Source organism: Saccopteryx bilineata, chromosome 5 (assembly GCF_036850765.1).
Source record: "Saccopteryx bilineata isolate mSacBil1 chromosome 5, mSacBil1_pri_phased_curated, whole genome shotgun sequence".
Lineage (NCBI taxonomy): Eukaryota > Metazoa > Chordata > Mammalia > Chiroptera > Emballonuridae > Saccopteryx > Saccopteryx bilineata.
This window is the reverse complement of record NC_089494.1, coordinates 195,980,222-195,997,005: the sequence shown is the minus strand read 5'-3', so window position 1 is coordinate 195,997,005 and position 16,784 is coordinate 195,980,222. Positions and strand designations below refer to the sequence as shown.

General features: G+C 42.3%; 1 protein-coding gene across 4 annotated transcripts in view; it reads left to right on the top strand.

Moving 5' to 3' along the window:
* Positions 1 to 9,125, top strand: part of AFF1 (ALF transcription elongation factor 1) — a 208,351-nt gene extending 199,226 nt beyond the window's left edge. For all 4 annotated transcript variants that reach the window (XM_066279736.1, XM_066279735.1, XM_066279737.1 and 1 more), the window contains 2 exons: positions 1,676 to 1,881; positions 3,897 to 9,125. In XM_066279736.1, coding sequence (XP_066135833.1) covers positions 1,676 to 1,881; positions 3,897 to 4,018 — 328 coding nt within the window. In that variant the 3' untranslated portion in view covers positions 4,019 to 9,125. The remainder of the gene's footprint in view (positions 1 to 1,675; positions 1,882 to 3,896) is intronic.
* The last annotated feature ends 7,659 nt before the right edge of the window (positions 9,126 to 16,784 follow it).

Here is a 16,784-nt window from a genome sequence, read left to right as displayed (position 1 = left end):
GTTTCAGTAAGCACGAACTTTCTAGAAACAGATATCCTCTGTCTTTTTCAACATAATAGCCACAGCAGTGATATTAAGAATAAATATGATCATCTCTAGTTAAAATTTCCCCCCACTTTTTGAACTGAAATTATGCCATAAGATGTTGAAAAACAACCCTTGTGCAAGTAAAGATAGAATTTTCTTCCCTATGGTACTTGCCTAGTATCTTTTAAATTTGGTTGTACTCCTGAAAGTTCCCAGTACTGATAGGTTTTGCTATTTTAAGAATATCACCTAGAAGATTGCCCCATTTCTAGTACATTCAAAGGAAGAGATTCCCAAGTGGCCTTTCTTTAAAAAAAAGTTCTGATTGAGAAGTAACTTCCTACTTCTGCAAATTGCCAGTCACGTTATTTTAGCAAACTCCTTTTACCATTTCCAGTCAGTGCGCACCTTCTTTGCACCAAACTATGTTTTAGGTACAGGGAGGGGATGCAGCAGTAAGCAGAGCAAACAACACTCACGGCCCCCATGGAGCTCCCACACCAGTCCTTCAACATGTGCAGGCTTCTGGGGACACTTAGGATGCACGCAGCCCAAAGGCAGGTGTAGCCAAAGGTTACTGCTGCTGATTGAGCTCTCCAGTTCATGTCCATTAGGTCTAGGACTAGGTCAGGGGTCAGCACACTCATTAGTCAACAGAGCTGAATATCAACAGTACAACGATTGAAATTTCTTTTGAGAGCCAAAATTTTTAAACTTAAACTGTATAGGTAGGTACATTCCTTATCAAGGTAGTGCCCACACATGGTATTTTGTGGAAGAGCCACACTCAAGGGGCCAAAGAGCCACATGAGCTGCAGTTTGCCAACCAGGGGGCTAGGTGATTTCACGTGTTTCTCACTTGGCCCTCATCAAGGTCGGTTACTTGTTCACTTGCATGTGCAGGTAGGTAGTCAAGTGGGGAGAGTAAAGAGAAGGCTGTGAATCCTGACACGTGATACTTCCTTGTCCATCTCCGCCTCGTTGACTGAGCTACAGTCATTTTGTCACTGATTCAGCAGATATTTGCCAAGGGCCTTCTCTTAGCCCCTACTCTGCTAAGTGCTAGAAATGCCAAGATTAATAAGAAATGGTCCCTGCCTTCAAGGTGCTTATGACCCAGAACAACGAGGAAATAGAACAACAGTGTGGAATATGAGAAATGCAGTGGATAATAGACGGAAGCCCTGGTGCGTCTCCAGTGTCTGGGAGAGTGCCAGATGCCGGTGCTTAGTCGCGTTTAGTGAGTGGATGGGAGAATGAATATGTAACAGTGCTTATAGGGCGGTGTTGTCTTAAAAGGAGAAGCTGGAGTGGAATTGGGGAGGGAAGGGACTCCAGGCCCCGGGAGCAGACAGTTGTGAGCTGCGTGAGAAGCAGGTTTGGAGTGCCGACTTGCCCACCTCATTCTAGGTCTGGTGAAGGACACCTGATCTCCATCCATTTGATGGGTCCCATCCCATTGTATTTTATAAAATGAATTTTCAAAATACTGAAGGTAAAGGGTGTCTCTTTGACCTTATAAAAGTGAATGTCATTTTGGCTAGTACACACTGAAACTTTGTGACTTGGCCTAAAGTTCCAGAGACAGTAAATCTGTGGTTTGGGGGTTTAGGAGATTAACAGGTCTCTCTGATTTTTCACCTTCCAGAAGCACAGGCACACCATCCCCCCTCTCTCCAATGCCTTCCTCTGCCAGCACTGGGGGGTCCCAGTCAAGTGCTGGCAGTGCGGGGAGCAGCAGGATGCCTGCCAGCATCCAAAACATGACATCTTCCTACATCACCATTACTTCCCACATCCTCGCCGCCTTCGACCTTTGGGAGCAGGCTGAGGTTCTTATCAGGAGGAACAAAGGTAACGGCTCTGTGGTGGGATTACTGGGGCAGGAGGAGTGCAAGGGGGTGGTGCTGTTGCTATTTTGTGTTCAGGTTTTTTTTGAAGAACAGGAAATGTGTGCCTATTTACTCTTCTCACATTTCTCCATTCCACCCTATAACCTAGTTGCAATTCTTTCTTGAGCTCTGTGACATGGGGCTGAATTTCTGTGGCTAGATCTTAACAAAATTGACTAGAAGTGGCTTTAGCACCTTGCCATTTCAGAAGTTCTGCATCATCATTGCAGTCTAAACTGAAATGGGAGCAGGACAGGGCAGCCTGACCAGGCGGTGGCTCCGTGGATAGAGTGTCGATCTGGGACACAGAGGACCCAGGTTTGAAACCCCCAGGTCTCCAACTGGAGCATGGGATCATAGACATGACCCCAGGGTTGCTAGCTTGAAGCCCAAGGTCATTGGCTTGAGCAAAGGGTCACTGGCTCAGCTAAGCCCTTCAGTCAAGGCATGTATTAGAAGCAATCAATGAACAACTAAAGTACCACAACTATGAGTTGATGCTTCTCATCTCTCTCCCTTCCTGTCTGTCTGTCTGTCCCTGTCTTTCCTTCTCCAATCTCTCAAAAAGGAAAAAAAAAAGAAGAAGAAGAAGGCAGGGCAAATGAAGAAGGAAAGTTACTGACTGTCCCCAGGGCCAGCATGTTGGAGATATGAAGTAGCATAGTTGAAAGTTTGTTTTCAGTACATATTAAGAAAGATGGTTAGCAACGAGCAGTGTGGCGTACATACGTAAACATCCTTGAAGCTTGTGTGAGACGGAGGCCCGGAGCAGTCGGGCTTTAGGAGAAGGGAGAGCTGCTGGGCTCAGTGCTGGTGGCCACTGTCAGTGCTTATCTGTGAGTGCCAGAGTCATGCTGTTTCCTAGTTTTTCCTGGCTGTGGCCACTTAATTTCCTCACAGCCTCTTAGAACTTAATTTCTTGGCAAAGTAATGATGCTTTTTAAACATGTTGGGTTTTTTTCCCTTTCCTGCAGCCATTGATCCAAAAGTAGAAACTGGATATTCTCCAGGGCCAGCCACCGTGCTGAGTGTAATGACTTCAACTCTAAAATAAAGCCCAGCTCGCCTGACCAGGCGGTGGCGCAGTGGATAGTGTTGGACTGGGATGCGGAGGACCCAGGTTCGGGACCCTGAGGTCACCAGCTTGAGCGCGGGCTCATCTGGTTTGAGCAAGGCTCACCAGCTTGGACCCAAGGTCACTGGCTCGAGCAAGGAGTTACTCGGTCTGCTGAAGGCCTGCAGTCAAGGCACATATGAGAAAGCAATCAGTGAACAACTAAGGTCTTGCAACAAAAAACTGATGATTGATGCTTCTCATCTCTCTCCATTCCTGTCTGTCTATCCCTGTCTGTCCCTCTCTCTGACTCTCAATCTGTCCCTGTAAAAAAAATAAAATAGGCCCTGGCCGGTTGGCTCAGTGGTAGAGCATCGGCCTGGCATTCATGAGTCCCGGGTTCAATTCCCAGCCAGGGCACACAGGAGAAGCGCCCATCTGCTTCTCCACCCTTCCCCCTCTCCTTCTTCTCTGTCTCTCTCTTCCCCTCCCACAGCCAAGGCTCCATTGAAGCAAAGTTGGCCCGGGCGCTGAGGATGGCTCCATGGCCTCTGCCTCAGGCGCTAGAATGGCTCTGGTCGCAACAGAGCGACGCAACAGAGCGACGCCCCAGATGGGCAGAGCACATCCTGGTTGGGCGCATGTGGGAGTCTGTCTGACTGCCTCCCCGTTTCCAACTTTGGAAAAATAAATAAATAAAATAAAATAAAGCCCAGCTCCTGCCCTTCCCGGCTGGGGGTTGGGGTGTGTGTGTGTGGCAAATGGGCAGGTGGTTACATAGATTGTGATTTGCTGTGATAGATGAAGTACAAACTATTTGGGGGATCATTTCTGGAACCAACCAAAAAAAAGAGTTTATGTTGCCATTTTTGTTTCTGTTTGCAAGTGTGTTTACTTGGTGTTTGGTTTTGCTTTGTTTGCAGAGTTTTTTGCTCAGCTCAGCACCAGTGTGTGCACACTGGCCCTCAACAGCAGCTTGGCAGACCTGGTGCACTACGCAAGACGGGGTCTCCAGGGGCTGAAACAAGGAACCAAAACACCTTAGTGGAGGCTCAAGGGGACTGGATGCCTTGGGAACTATTTTGCACATTGGAAGCCTCAAAAACAGTCCAGATATTTGTCTCATCAGGACACCAACACTTGAGAAGAGAAGCACCAGGAGATGGCCAGGACACTTGTCCACTTAAACTTTCAAGAACTGCTCGGACATTGGTTGGGCCCGATGGGTGTGCAGAGTAGAAATAAGCAGGCTGGCTTCGGAGACGGCGCCTTCCTCACTGAAGGACAGCGTGAGGCAGCCGGGGTCTGCGGATGGTCAGGAAACATTTCCGTACTTTTTTTAACCAGCTGGATGCAAGTTGCAAATGAAATAAGAAGCAGTTTCAACTCTAAAAGCAAATTTATGTCATCTCAGTACCATGTTCATTCCCAGAAGGAAATATTTTTAACAGTGAATTTTGGTGTAGGGTTTTGTGGATGACTTATTTTTCTTTAGTGTTTTGGGGGAAATATTTGTTTAGTAAATTCTAACCATCATCTATAAAACATAAATTGTGAAGGATTCCACCGTACCCTATTCTCTGCCAGCAAACAGTGGCTTTGATAATACCAAGTATTGTCATTGTTGATAGGATTGAAGGCAAGCCCGCCCCCTGCCGGGAGTGCCACAGGCTCCCCCAGCTCCAGCTCCGACGTCTTCCTGGCTGTGGAGTGGGCGGAGCCGGAGCATCAGGAGGAGCTCTGATGGCACACACAGGAGCCACCAGAGGACGCGAGGCTGTCATCCCCACCCCTGCTTCAGCAAAAGGCGGTCAACAAGGACTGGATCTGAATTTTCTACCTTGAGGAAGAAGGGAACCAACATTTATATGTGACCAGCTGGCTCAAGGGCTCTTTAATTATTGCATAGGTAGAGCTGGAGTTTGAGGTGCTGATCTGTGGTCTACAGTTATGTGGTAATACCTGTTGTCTAATCAATACAGAGTTTTGTCAGTGAACAAAGACAAATGAAATTTACTTAGAGAGGCTATATTTTTCTGCTACAAATTATTTTATATTTATAGCAAAACTAGATTTTCAGAGCCCTTCATTTTCTGGGGGGAAATTAACTCCTTGAAAGGCTGTGGAGATTTGGGGTGGTTAATCAGACTTAAAAAATTTATCACCACATGCCTTCACTCGAGTGTTCTCAGTCAACCCGATTGGATAAATCGAAGAGGAACTGTGGCCTTATAAATTGTTTTTGCCATGTTATACACATTAAACCAAGTTCATTTTTGAATGACCTCAAATGAAAGAACACATCAGAATTCCCTCATACCCATAAGCACAGATTTTCATTGACACTGAAGGTTATTGCAAGAATCATTTTGAGGTCACTGTTTTTAAAAGCCCATTCTTTTTATTCCTTTTACAAGTAGAATTTGCACACATTAAAATTGAGGAGTGTTATCTCTGCAATGGGTTTCTTTTTCTCCCTTCACCCCACTCTGCCCCTCCAGATGTTGTTTCCTACCATGCATGTTTGACATTTTCTTATTTATTCATTAGTGAAGAAGGGAGAGAAGACCATCTTTATTTATATTGAAGTCTAAGGTCCTCCTAATGAGGAATGTAAGAACTTTCTTGGTAATATGGCAAATAAATGAAGGGATGTGTGGATGGGAGTGATGCTTATTTTTCTCGGGGTGAGTGGTGTTCCTTCACTGTCGTATCCAGCCTGTTCTTTTGCCATCACTAGCTAAGGCAGAGATCTGCTACCTTACATTTAGGTTATAGCCAGAGCTTTAACAGCAGTAGTAATATCTGAGCATAAGAACTTCATGTGTGGTCTTGATGTTCTAAAGCAAAGCCACGGTCCTTTTTAAATTATTTGTTTAAAAAGCAACCTGTTAAATGAACAGTAATTGCCTGGTTGGTTGAATGCTTGTGACATTGTGTGTCCTTCTCTTATATGTAGGAGATACCAGAACCAGGCTTATAGGTAATTATTTAACATCTTTTTCCCACCCCTTTAGTCCCTCGGCCAATCCTGCCCATCCCCCTAGCACTGCCCAGTAGGAGCCACCTGTCAGGCGGGAAGGATGCGTTCTCTGGGACAGGTTCAGATCTGTGCAGATGTGCTGGAGGGAGTGTCTTGTCGGCAAGGCGCAGTGCTCCCCTGGCTGGGGACATTTGCAGCTTGATTTCTCAGCCAGTGCCAAAGAAGTGATGCTTTTTCAGTGGCCTTATTCTTTGTGGGATTTTTTTCCAGACCTTTACATTAAACTTTTACTTATCCCTTTAAAAATTAATAGTTTTGCAGAGATCAGTTTGTACTGTTTTGATCATGGACTATTCCTGATTCTTACTGCAACCTGCATTGTTCCTAAAAAAGAATTCATTGTGCCTACTTTTAAATAGAGTATGTAAAAGCTAGTGCTTGATGAATCCATGTTCATTAGATTTTTTGGCTGTTACAGTTGTATATAGAAATCAGAAGGCTTTTAAATCATTTGCACTTTTTCTCTGCATGCTTAAATTCTGAAAAGCAAAATTTGTACTGAGTAGATAATTGGAAGGACTAGGTATAAAATTCAGCTTTTGCCTGACCTGTGGTGGCGTGCTGGATCAAGTGTCGACCTGGGACACTGAGGTCGCTGATTCAAAACCCTGGGCTTGCCTGGTCAAGGCACATATGGGAGTTGATGCTTCCTATTCCTCCACACCTTTTCTCTCTCTCTCTCTCTCTCTCTCTCTATCTCTATCTCTATCTCTATCTCTCTCTCTCCCCCTAAAATAAATAAGTTAAAATTTTTTTTTTAATTAAGCCTTTGAATATGTGTAATAGTGCCCACTTCCCAGTGACAAGTACAAAACAGCTTGAGTGAGAATTGAGTGTGATATCTCACCTCTGGCACTACAGTGTTCTGTGTCTGTATTAGGAAATGGAAGAACACTTGTACTTTTTAAAATGTGAATGTTTCTGCCCTTACTGGCGATGATTACTAAACTTGAGGTTTTAGCTAGAGTAAGGGTCCTGCTAAACAAGGAAAAGCACTTGGCTGAAATATACTAAATTACACTGGGTTAGTGATGTGAAAATGTGGACCACATGCAGCTGTGGTGAAGTCGGGGTCTGGCAGGTGGATTACCAGGACTAGAACTGCGGCAGAATGACATACCTGATAATCTGATTTAATCACAATATTGAATAAGAAAAGCATCTGATGTCTTTGAAGAAAAGGACCTTTATTTTATAGATCTATTTTGACCAAAAGTTTAGCTATTCTTTTTCTTAGACAAATTGGACCACACTTATCTCCCATGTTATATATTCTTTAGTGACAGATCTCAGTAAAAGCTAAAAAACTATCCCCTTCTGACTGAAAACTTGCCTTCATTGGTACCTTAAATATTAACATTAATAAGATCAAGAGCTTATTTTTTTCTTATGATTCTTCCCTCTGATATATGAAATGCCACAGAATAGGAGGCCAGTTGGATTAGATATATTTATTGTGCCTTTGGTTGACCAAACCTGACTTTGGAATAATTCTGTTTGTTGTTGTTTTCGCCATGGCTTTATGAGATGTTATGTGGGTTTTGCATCTTTTGCTCTTCTGCTTCAGGAAGTTTGGTGTATATTTGTGCATCTTGAGGTAAATATGTCAAATAAGGCTTTATTCCCAACTTCCCATCATTGATTATTCTACTTTTTTCTTAAGGATTTATTTTTCCAAACACTACAAAAAAAATCTTTGAAAAAGTTTGCCACTTCATCTGTAATACTCTTTACCACTGATGGGCAGTATACGAGTCTTTGGGCTTCTTTTGGAAACATATCAGGACTTGCTCACTGGGAGGTAGGCTAGTAAGCTGTGCACTGTGGCTGTGGAGGCGTGTCAGGGTTGTGGCGGACTTGCTCCTTTCTCCCCTCCCCCCTCTTCCGTGGGTGGCCTCTTCTGCTTTTGGTCCTATTTAGAATTTATGGATGTAAGGTTTTACCTGTGCCTTTTTTTTTTCTTTTGTCATTTGTTTGCAGAGGTGGAGTGGCATCTTAGCATGGTTTTGGGGATTTTCCTCCAAACATCATGAGTGGTACGTCAACGATGTAAATCTCGTACGCAATCTAGTTGTGTTGGTTTCTCAGTGATTGAGAATGAATTGTGACCACTGGCCATGTTCTTTAGATTTTATTTATGATGGATTGACAAGCACCATCTACCACCTTTCTTAAGGTGGCTGTCAATTTCCTATTGCTCTGGAGAAAACTCACACTATATTCTGTTCCACTATGTGCCAGATATCAACAGGTACTGTGATGGGTAGAAAAGAGCCCGTATTTCTGTCCCCAAGAGGGCAGGAAGGACACACAGAACTCTCTGTGAGCCTAGATATTACTAGACCGGCCTGGAAGGACAAGGAAATAAGACCACTGACAGTGAGGCTGGCCAAGCTGCTCTGGTCAGACGGGCAGTGGCTGACCTAAGATAACTTGCTTTGCTTAAAAGTAGATGTTTAAGCGATGCTCAACACAGGCAGTATTACCTTTGCCTTTTGTTCAGGCCGTCAACATGTATTGTTAAAATTACTGCACATCGCCCTCAGATAACAAGTATACACTGTTCGTGTTGGTGTGTATGTGTATGTATGTGTTTATATGTGTGTGTCCCAAATCTTGTTTTAAATTTTTTTTTTTCTGAATGTGATAACGTTTTGGATGATACCTGAGCAGGGTTGCCTTTTTTTTTTATTTATTACCATTATATATTATATTATATTATATTATATTTTTTGCTTTCTTATAACTTTAAAGTCAAATCTTGGTATCATTAAAATTGTTTTAAAAAGGAATAAATTGTCCAGTTGATAAATGATCACTGGTCTATCTCTAAAATAATATGAACTTTTCTTTCATTATTGTGGAACGGTGTGCCAGCTGTACTGCACAGTGGTTTTGTACGGAGGGTAGGGAGGCAGCGATGCTTTCAGTGGGAAGACGTGCAACACAAGCAAAGGGGACTCCATGTATTTTATCTACTTCTGCAATGGAACTGCAACTTAGGGCTTTTGTGAATAAAATTTAGCTGCCTTGTATAGTCCTTTGAAAGAGACGTGATCTGTGAGAATTATAGTTTGTTTTCTTTTTTTTAGAAGAAAAATTTGCAAAAGATCTTTCCAAAAAGAATGTGCCACAGATCTTTTGTTGTTCTCTGTAATGAGGATTAATTGCTATTAAAAAAAAAAGAGTGTAATTGATTTGTTCATCTTCAAATTCCTTCCTTTTCACAAGAGGATCGAGCTGTAAAAAAATTAATAAAAATTTAGAGAAATCATTGGGGTTGAATCATGCTTCCATTTTTGCCTGAATAAAAAAATTCCTAAAGTCGTTATATTTAATTACCATTTATAGCCAAAGAGACACGTTGAATAATGTACCCTCATTCACAATATGTGTTTATTGTTAAAGTAGGAAAAGTGTGGGCAGAGGGTAGCTCATCCATCTGTTCAGTTTATTTCCAAGATCTAATTCACAGATCAATTAGCCTGATATCAGAAGTGTGGCTTTTTATCCTGATAGCTGCCAGGTACAGCAGTGACCAGGTCTGCCTGTTTGCTATTTGCTCGCTGGGCAGACAGATGTAGAATGCTGGCATTGAAAGGAATCCAAAGGCCATCTGGTCTCTCCTTTTGCCACGGAAAGAAATTCTCTACCTCACGTTCTGTGAAATCAGAAAGGACCTAACTTCCTGAACCTGAGTCGGGACTCACCGATTTGCTATACCAACCTACCTGGGTTTCTTCTCTCATTGGCAAACTTGGTTGATTTGATGTCTACTGAGTAGGATCACATGAGATGATGTATGAAGAGCGCTTCCTAGGGCCTGCACACACACTCAGAAACAGGTCTACTTCCGTTTATTCCCTCCCTTCACCACACTGTCCCCACACCTGACCCTCCAGCCTCTGACTGAACTCTGGTAAGGACCTCTCTATCCACCTCTTTAATTTTGTTCTTCCTTACGTTAGGGTGACTTCCGCTTGTGTTGGTCCTAATGAACAAGCACGGTCCCAGCCCTGGCGAGCCTGTGTGCGGTAAACCAGCGGGAGCTGGTCTAGCATACAGTGGCAAGCTGGGAAAAGGGAAGTGAAGAGATCTCATTTGGAAGATGGGTTATAAAATCTCTCCTGGTCTTTCATCTTTTACACAAAAATTTTCCATGTCTTGTTTATTGCAAATTTTCAGTAGTAGCTGTCCATTGTTTGGTTGTACTTACTAGTTTTAACCAACTGCCTTGTTAGACATGGAGATTATTTCTAATTCGGGATATCGTGAAGAATGCTTTTTGTGATCATCTCTGAAGCAAACTACTTGAGTAGATTCAACATTTGACCTTATTTTGTATAAATGTGTGCTTGTGTATATTTATGATTAATTGTGTTTCACCCCTACAATTTTCTGCATGCATTTCCCAGGACTTTTTTTTTTTCAACAAAACCACAGTACCATTATATCATATTATCTAAGTCAATTTCCTAACATCTGATATTTAGTCTGTAATCAAATTTCTGCAGTTGTCCCTTCCCTCAAAGGTCTTATAGCTTTAATATTTGAACCAGAATTGAGCCATTTCATGCATTACATGTAGCTGTTAGGTCGCTTTAGTCTTAATTCAGAACAACCCCCGTCCCTTTTTTTTACTGTAATGTCCTACATCTTGGATTTGTTTCCCCATGTTCTTTAATTCATTCCTCTATCTCCTCCATTTCCTGAAAATTAGGTTAGATCAAGAGACTTGATTATATTTGGCAAGAATCCTTCATAGGAGATGCTGTGTACTTCATGTTGTATCATGTCAGGGGCACCTAAAATCATTGTTCATGGTGCTGAGTCTGGTTGAGAGATGACCACCAGGCTCTCCCGTTTCCAACAACCTTTCATTCAGATTCTGGCATGCACTGAGAAGCTGTTCCTTCACCAGTCTTTGGAATTGTTTAAAAAATGCAAAGGGAAAGAATCCCCCAATTCAACAGGGAAACGGTGTGTTCCGATGTTTCAATTTACATTTTTATTTCTGTGGTACTGATTGTATATACATTTTTTATCACATAAGTTGTCATTTGCAGTGCATGGATTATGTGGCCCATATGATAGACGCACTTTGCCTACCTTGGTAGAAGTGGGGAAGATTTTTACCTTCACTAAGAAAAGTTCTGTTAATGAAGGAAAGGGATGTTGAGCAGTATAAAGGAATAAATGACCCTTCTAGGCTGTTCATATTTTTACTTTTGATTTATAGTTCAGATATTAACCTCTTACTATGTTGTAAATATTTCTCTCCAGTTTTTTCTTTTCATTATGGCATTTGACAGTTTTTTAGTAGGTTGACTTCTCCCAGTGTTCGCTGCAGTTTTGTTTTTTGGTGTCTTAAGTAGGTAAGGGCTGCTTCCCAGACACTGGGCGAGTCAGGTTTACTCCCACTGAATAACGGCAACTTGGACGGAAGTAGTGATTTCCCATTGTGCCCTCAGTCTTTTTATAAGCAGGTAACTACTTGCTCACAAAAATGAGGGGATCAGGGAACATGCAGATAGATACTCCAGTACTTTCAGCTTTTTGTATAGTGTATTTTCACCAATGAAATAAAAGTTGCTTTTGCATCTCATTTGCATAATTGAATAATTTTTGACTTGCTTGCTTTTCCGATGTTATTTAATAAAAATCAAATGCTTTTTTTTAATTGCTTCATTTTCATTTTGAAATATCCTCTAATATTTGTGAGCAGCATATTTAGGTGCTTTGGGAGCCTGAATTATTTAAATAGACACTTGTTTGCTGTTTTCCAGGGTTTAGGGGAACATAAATTGTCACAGTCTAGGTTACTTTTAATCAGGATGTCTAGGTGGCGTTTAGAACCCTCCAGCCCAGTCCAAACACCTTTGAAAACCAGCAAGTCTTAGGGGTTTAACTACTTTTCCTTTGGTTATGGTAAGATAACAATACTCATGTATTTTGTCTTAGAACAGAACTATTTCAGTGTTTGTGGTTTCCCTGTTTAAATGTGGCTGAAAGCGACTTGAGCGAGACACCAGGGCTGTGATAATAGACTGTGCTGTCCTAATAGATGGGAGGGCCTCGAAGGACTTCCTAAACGATGACTCCATTTTAGATTTAAAAGATTGTTTGCCTGCCCTGGATAAGTACTTTAAGTCACCCTTCTCTATAATTAGGGCCTAGTCTTCCCCTTATTTCTTGTGTGGGAGGCAGAAAGAATTACAGGTTTGTATCTCCACTGCTAAATATTCCTGTAAATTATCATCTGAGCAACAACCCATACAGAATTACATGCAAACACATTTCTACTTCTGTGGGTACTGTTGGACATGGAAAATCACTACACCGCTCCATGGGCTTTAGAAAAATGTCTTTAATTAATTATCCAACTCCATGCTTTCCATCTTTGTTCTGTAATCTTCAAAGAATTTCCTCCTGCAGGCAGCACTTGGTACCCAAGACTGCAACTGAGAACATTATAAGCATTTCGCGGGAGTAAGAAGAAACCTGGGAGGGTGGTTTTGCAAGGTTCCCCAGCCTACGTATATGGGAGAATAATTTTGGAATTTTTCTTTAAAAAAATATTGTTTTCGGCCCTGGCCGGTTGGCTCAGCGGTAGAGCGTCGGCCTGGCGTGCGGGGCACCCGGGTTCGATTTCCGGCCAGGGCACATAGGAGAAGCGCCCATTTGCTTCTCCACCCCCACCCCCTTCCTCTCTGTCTCTCTCTTCCCCTCCCGCAGCCAAGGCTCCATTGGAGCAAAGATGGCCCGGGCGCTGGGGATGGCTCCTTGGCCTCTGCCCCAGGCGCTAGAGTGGCTCTGGTCGCGGCAGAGCGACGCCCCTGGTGGGCGTGCTGGGTGGATCCCGGTCGGGCGCATGCGGGAGTCTGACTGTCTCTCCCCGTTTCCAGCTTCAGAAAAATACCCCCCCCCCAAAAAAAATATATACTGTTTTCAAACTGATTTACAAATAGGTTAGTTTTTGAAGGAATCAAATGAAACATATCTATATAGAGCAAAACATACAAGGGGAAGTCCCGCTTCGCCCTGCCTTCCCCAGAGTCAGCAGCCATTACACTTGGTGCCCTTCTTCCAGAACCTATTTGTACGCAGTTACACTTGTTTTTAAACATAAATTTGGATATTGACTTCTTTCAACTTACATCAGTCTTCTTTCTATGCTAATTCTATTCTGCCTCAAAAAATATTGTATAATAAGGATATATCACTATTTAAACCTCCCTGACACCCCCCCCCCAATACTCTGCTGTTGCAAACAGTGAAGTATGTAGGAATCTTGGTACACACATCATCATGCACTCTTAGAAGTATTTCCACAGGATACATTTCTGACAGTGGGGGATGTCTAAGTCAAAAGATAAACCAGATTTAAAACTTTTGATGTTAACAAACCATTTCTCCCGAAAAGCTCTTAAAAACCAACCATGGGTATAAGCTTACATTCTTGCCAGCTTTGGCTGCAAAAAGAAAACCCTTGTATTCTATTTGCATTTTTCTGACAAGTTAATCATATCACAAGTTTATTGGCCATTTGTATTGCTGAGTCTGTGGAATGCCTATTCCTATATTTAGCTCATTTTCTATGAAATTAGCTTTTTCCTTCTGATTTCTAAATTAAGAAACCTCAAGGTTATTGACTGCTCCGCTGCATGGCCCTCCCGGAGCTGGCTCCAGTGCCTGCATCTCAGAAGACCTCAGCCACCGGGGGGTGGGGGTGGGGGGCTTGCAACAGCCCAAGTGAACAACACTCACATATACTGATAGGAGAATACACTTGCAAGTAATATAGCTGGTAAGGGATTGATATCCCAAATATGTAGGAAATCCATATAACTCAATAAAAAAGTAACAATGGGGAACAAGATTTTTGTTGCATTCACAAAAACCCTTGTTCTTACCTAATTCGAGTGTGCTGATCACAAATCCAACACTAGTTTTTCTCTGTAAGCTACAGTTTTTGGCAATTCAAGATTTTAGGTTTTCATCTTACTGTAAAATTTTCAACATTTAATTTAACACAGGGGTCCCCAAACTTTTTACACAGGGGACCAGTTCACTGTCCCTCAGACCGTTGGAGGGCCGGACTATAAAAAAAACTATGAACAAATCCCTATGCACAGTGCACGTATCTTATTTTAAAGTAAAAAAAACAAAAAACAAACAAAAAAAAACCGGGAACATATACAATATTTAAAATAAAGAACAAATAAATTTAAATCAACAAACTCACCAGTATTTCAAAGGGAACTATGGGCCTGCTTTTGGCTAATGAGATGGTCAATGTGCTCCTCTCACTGACCACCAATGAAAGAGGTGCCCCTTCCAGAAGTAAGGCGGGTGCCGGATAAATAACCTCAGGGGGCTGCATGTGGCCCATGGGCTGTAGTTTGGGGACCCTTGGTTTAACATAATGAAGTAGAATGTCTTCTTGGGCATCATCTTTGTGAAAATATAATTTATATAATGCAGTAAATACACTAAAAGATATGATTGCATCAGAGTTTGTCTACAATTTCGAAATAGAACATCACAAAATTGGCACAAAACTTATTTAAATTCTATTCAGGCAAATATTTGCCTTTGTAGCTCTTGCGTTTGTGTACTTGTTGAGGACAATCTCGTTTGATGCTCCAGCAGTAGTCTGCTCATCACTAACAGCTCCAAGATTTTGGGGAAACTTATCAAGGTGACTGTTCAGGAAGTGAATCTTAACGCTCATGTTACATTTAATGTCGCGGAAAGCCAAAAGCATCCTTTGAGCCAGAAGTTCATAGTTTTCTGCTTTTTTGTTGCCAAAAAAAGTTCTTTGTAACTGCCACAAAAGACTGCCATGCTGCTTTCTCCTCCTTATTCATCTTCCTGGCAAATTCTTCGTCACGTATGAGGGCTCGAATTTGAGGTCCATCAAATACACCTGCTTTTATCTTCTCAAAAGACAAGGCAGGAAAAGCAGAAATAATATGTTAAAAGCATTCACTTTCTCTATTTAAAGCCTGAACAAACTGCTTCATTAAGCCAAGTTTGATGTGAAGTGGGGGGAAAATGATCCTGTCTCGATTAACTACAGGTTCATTCACAATATTTTGCATCCCTACTTCCAGAGCTTCATGTTTCAGCCACTCCTTCTGTATCCAGTGTTTCTCCCGAGCTCGGCTGTCCCACAAACACAGAAAGCAAGGATACTTCATGAAACCTCTTTGTTGTCATAGCAGGAAATTTACCATTTTAAGATCCAAACAAATGATCCAGTTATGCTCCTCATATTTCAGAGAGTTGAGGACAATTTTTATGTCATTATAATCTTTTTGCAGATGAGTTGAATAACCAATTGGAACCGCTGCATAAACATTACCACTGTGTACGAGAACACATTTCAGACTCCATTTAGAGCTGTCAAGAAAGCCGCCAGGCCCTGGCCGGTTGGCTCAGTGGTAGAGCCTCAGCCTGGCGTGCAAGAGTCCCGGGTTCGATTCCCAGCCAGGGCACACAGGAGAAGCGCCCATCTGCTTCTCCACCCCTCCCCCTCTCCTTCCTCTGTCTTTCTCTTTCCCTCCCGCAGCCAAGGCTCCATTGGAGCAAAGTTGGCCTGGGCGCTGAAGATGGCTCTGTGGCCTCTGCCTCAGGCGCTAGAATGGCTCTGGTCGCAACAGAGCGATGCCCCAGATGGGCAAAGCATCGCCCCCTGCTGGGCATGCCGGGTGGGTCCCGGTCGGGCGCATGCAGGAGTCTGTCTTACTGCCTCTCTGTTTCCAACTTCAGGAAAAAAAAAAAGAGAAAGAAATAGCTGCCATTCTGTTGGACTGTAAGTGGTAACACCTAGCTGGCTGAGAAGACTACTGATATCATGACAGTAAACAAAGTGTTTGTCTTTGGAAAAAAAGTCCACAAAAATTTGTTCACGCTTCCTGAAATGGGATACTTTAGCTGACTGGTGAAGTACATTCTTTTCTTGAAGTCTGGAGGCTAATAACTCAGCTGCTCTTTTTAATAGGCCCAAATCTCTTACTAAGTCATTCAATTCAGGTTGGCTAAACTGCTGAGGGGTTCATGACTGCTTGGCATCAGAATAAGACCCTTCAGATTCTACAACCATTTCCTCATGCATCTTACCAAAATACAGTTAATCACCATGTTCACTTTCTTCGTCCTTAGAAGAAACAAAACCATTGAAAACTGGAACCAAGAGTGTCTCAGAGTGTGGGATAGGTCGTACTGCTGAAGGAATATTAGGATATGCGATCATATGCCGTTTTTTCTTGCCGATGCCCTTTGTATGGATCAGACAGAAATAACAGTCACTGCTGTGGTCCTTAGGTTCATGCCAAACCATGGGAATACCAAAAGGCATTCCTTTGTGTTTTCCTTTTGTCCAGTCACAAAGCATTTCCTCACAATTATGACACACAATATGAGGAGCCCAATTTTTGTCTTGATCACCAAGGGGAACTTGATAATAGGCAATATATGCATGTGTCACAAATGATGAAATATTGCACCTTTGACGTTGAAGTGTGTAACAGCCACATATATAACAGAAGGTGTCAGGACTATTCTTACATTTACACCTACTCGAAGAAGCCATGATTTAATCTTAAAATAAGAGGGTGTTTTTATCAGATAATAATTTTTTACATTTAAAAACTACAATTATGTAAAAGTGATGTTTGTAAAACATTAATTGCTTTGTGGTTATGTTCAATCCAAGAGTTGTTGCCCTTTAACTCCAATTTAAAAACCAATGCATGCCATTAAC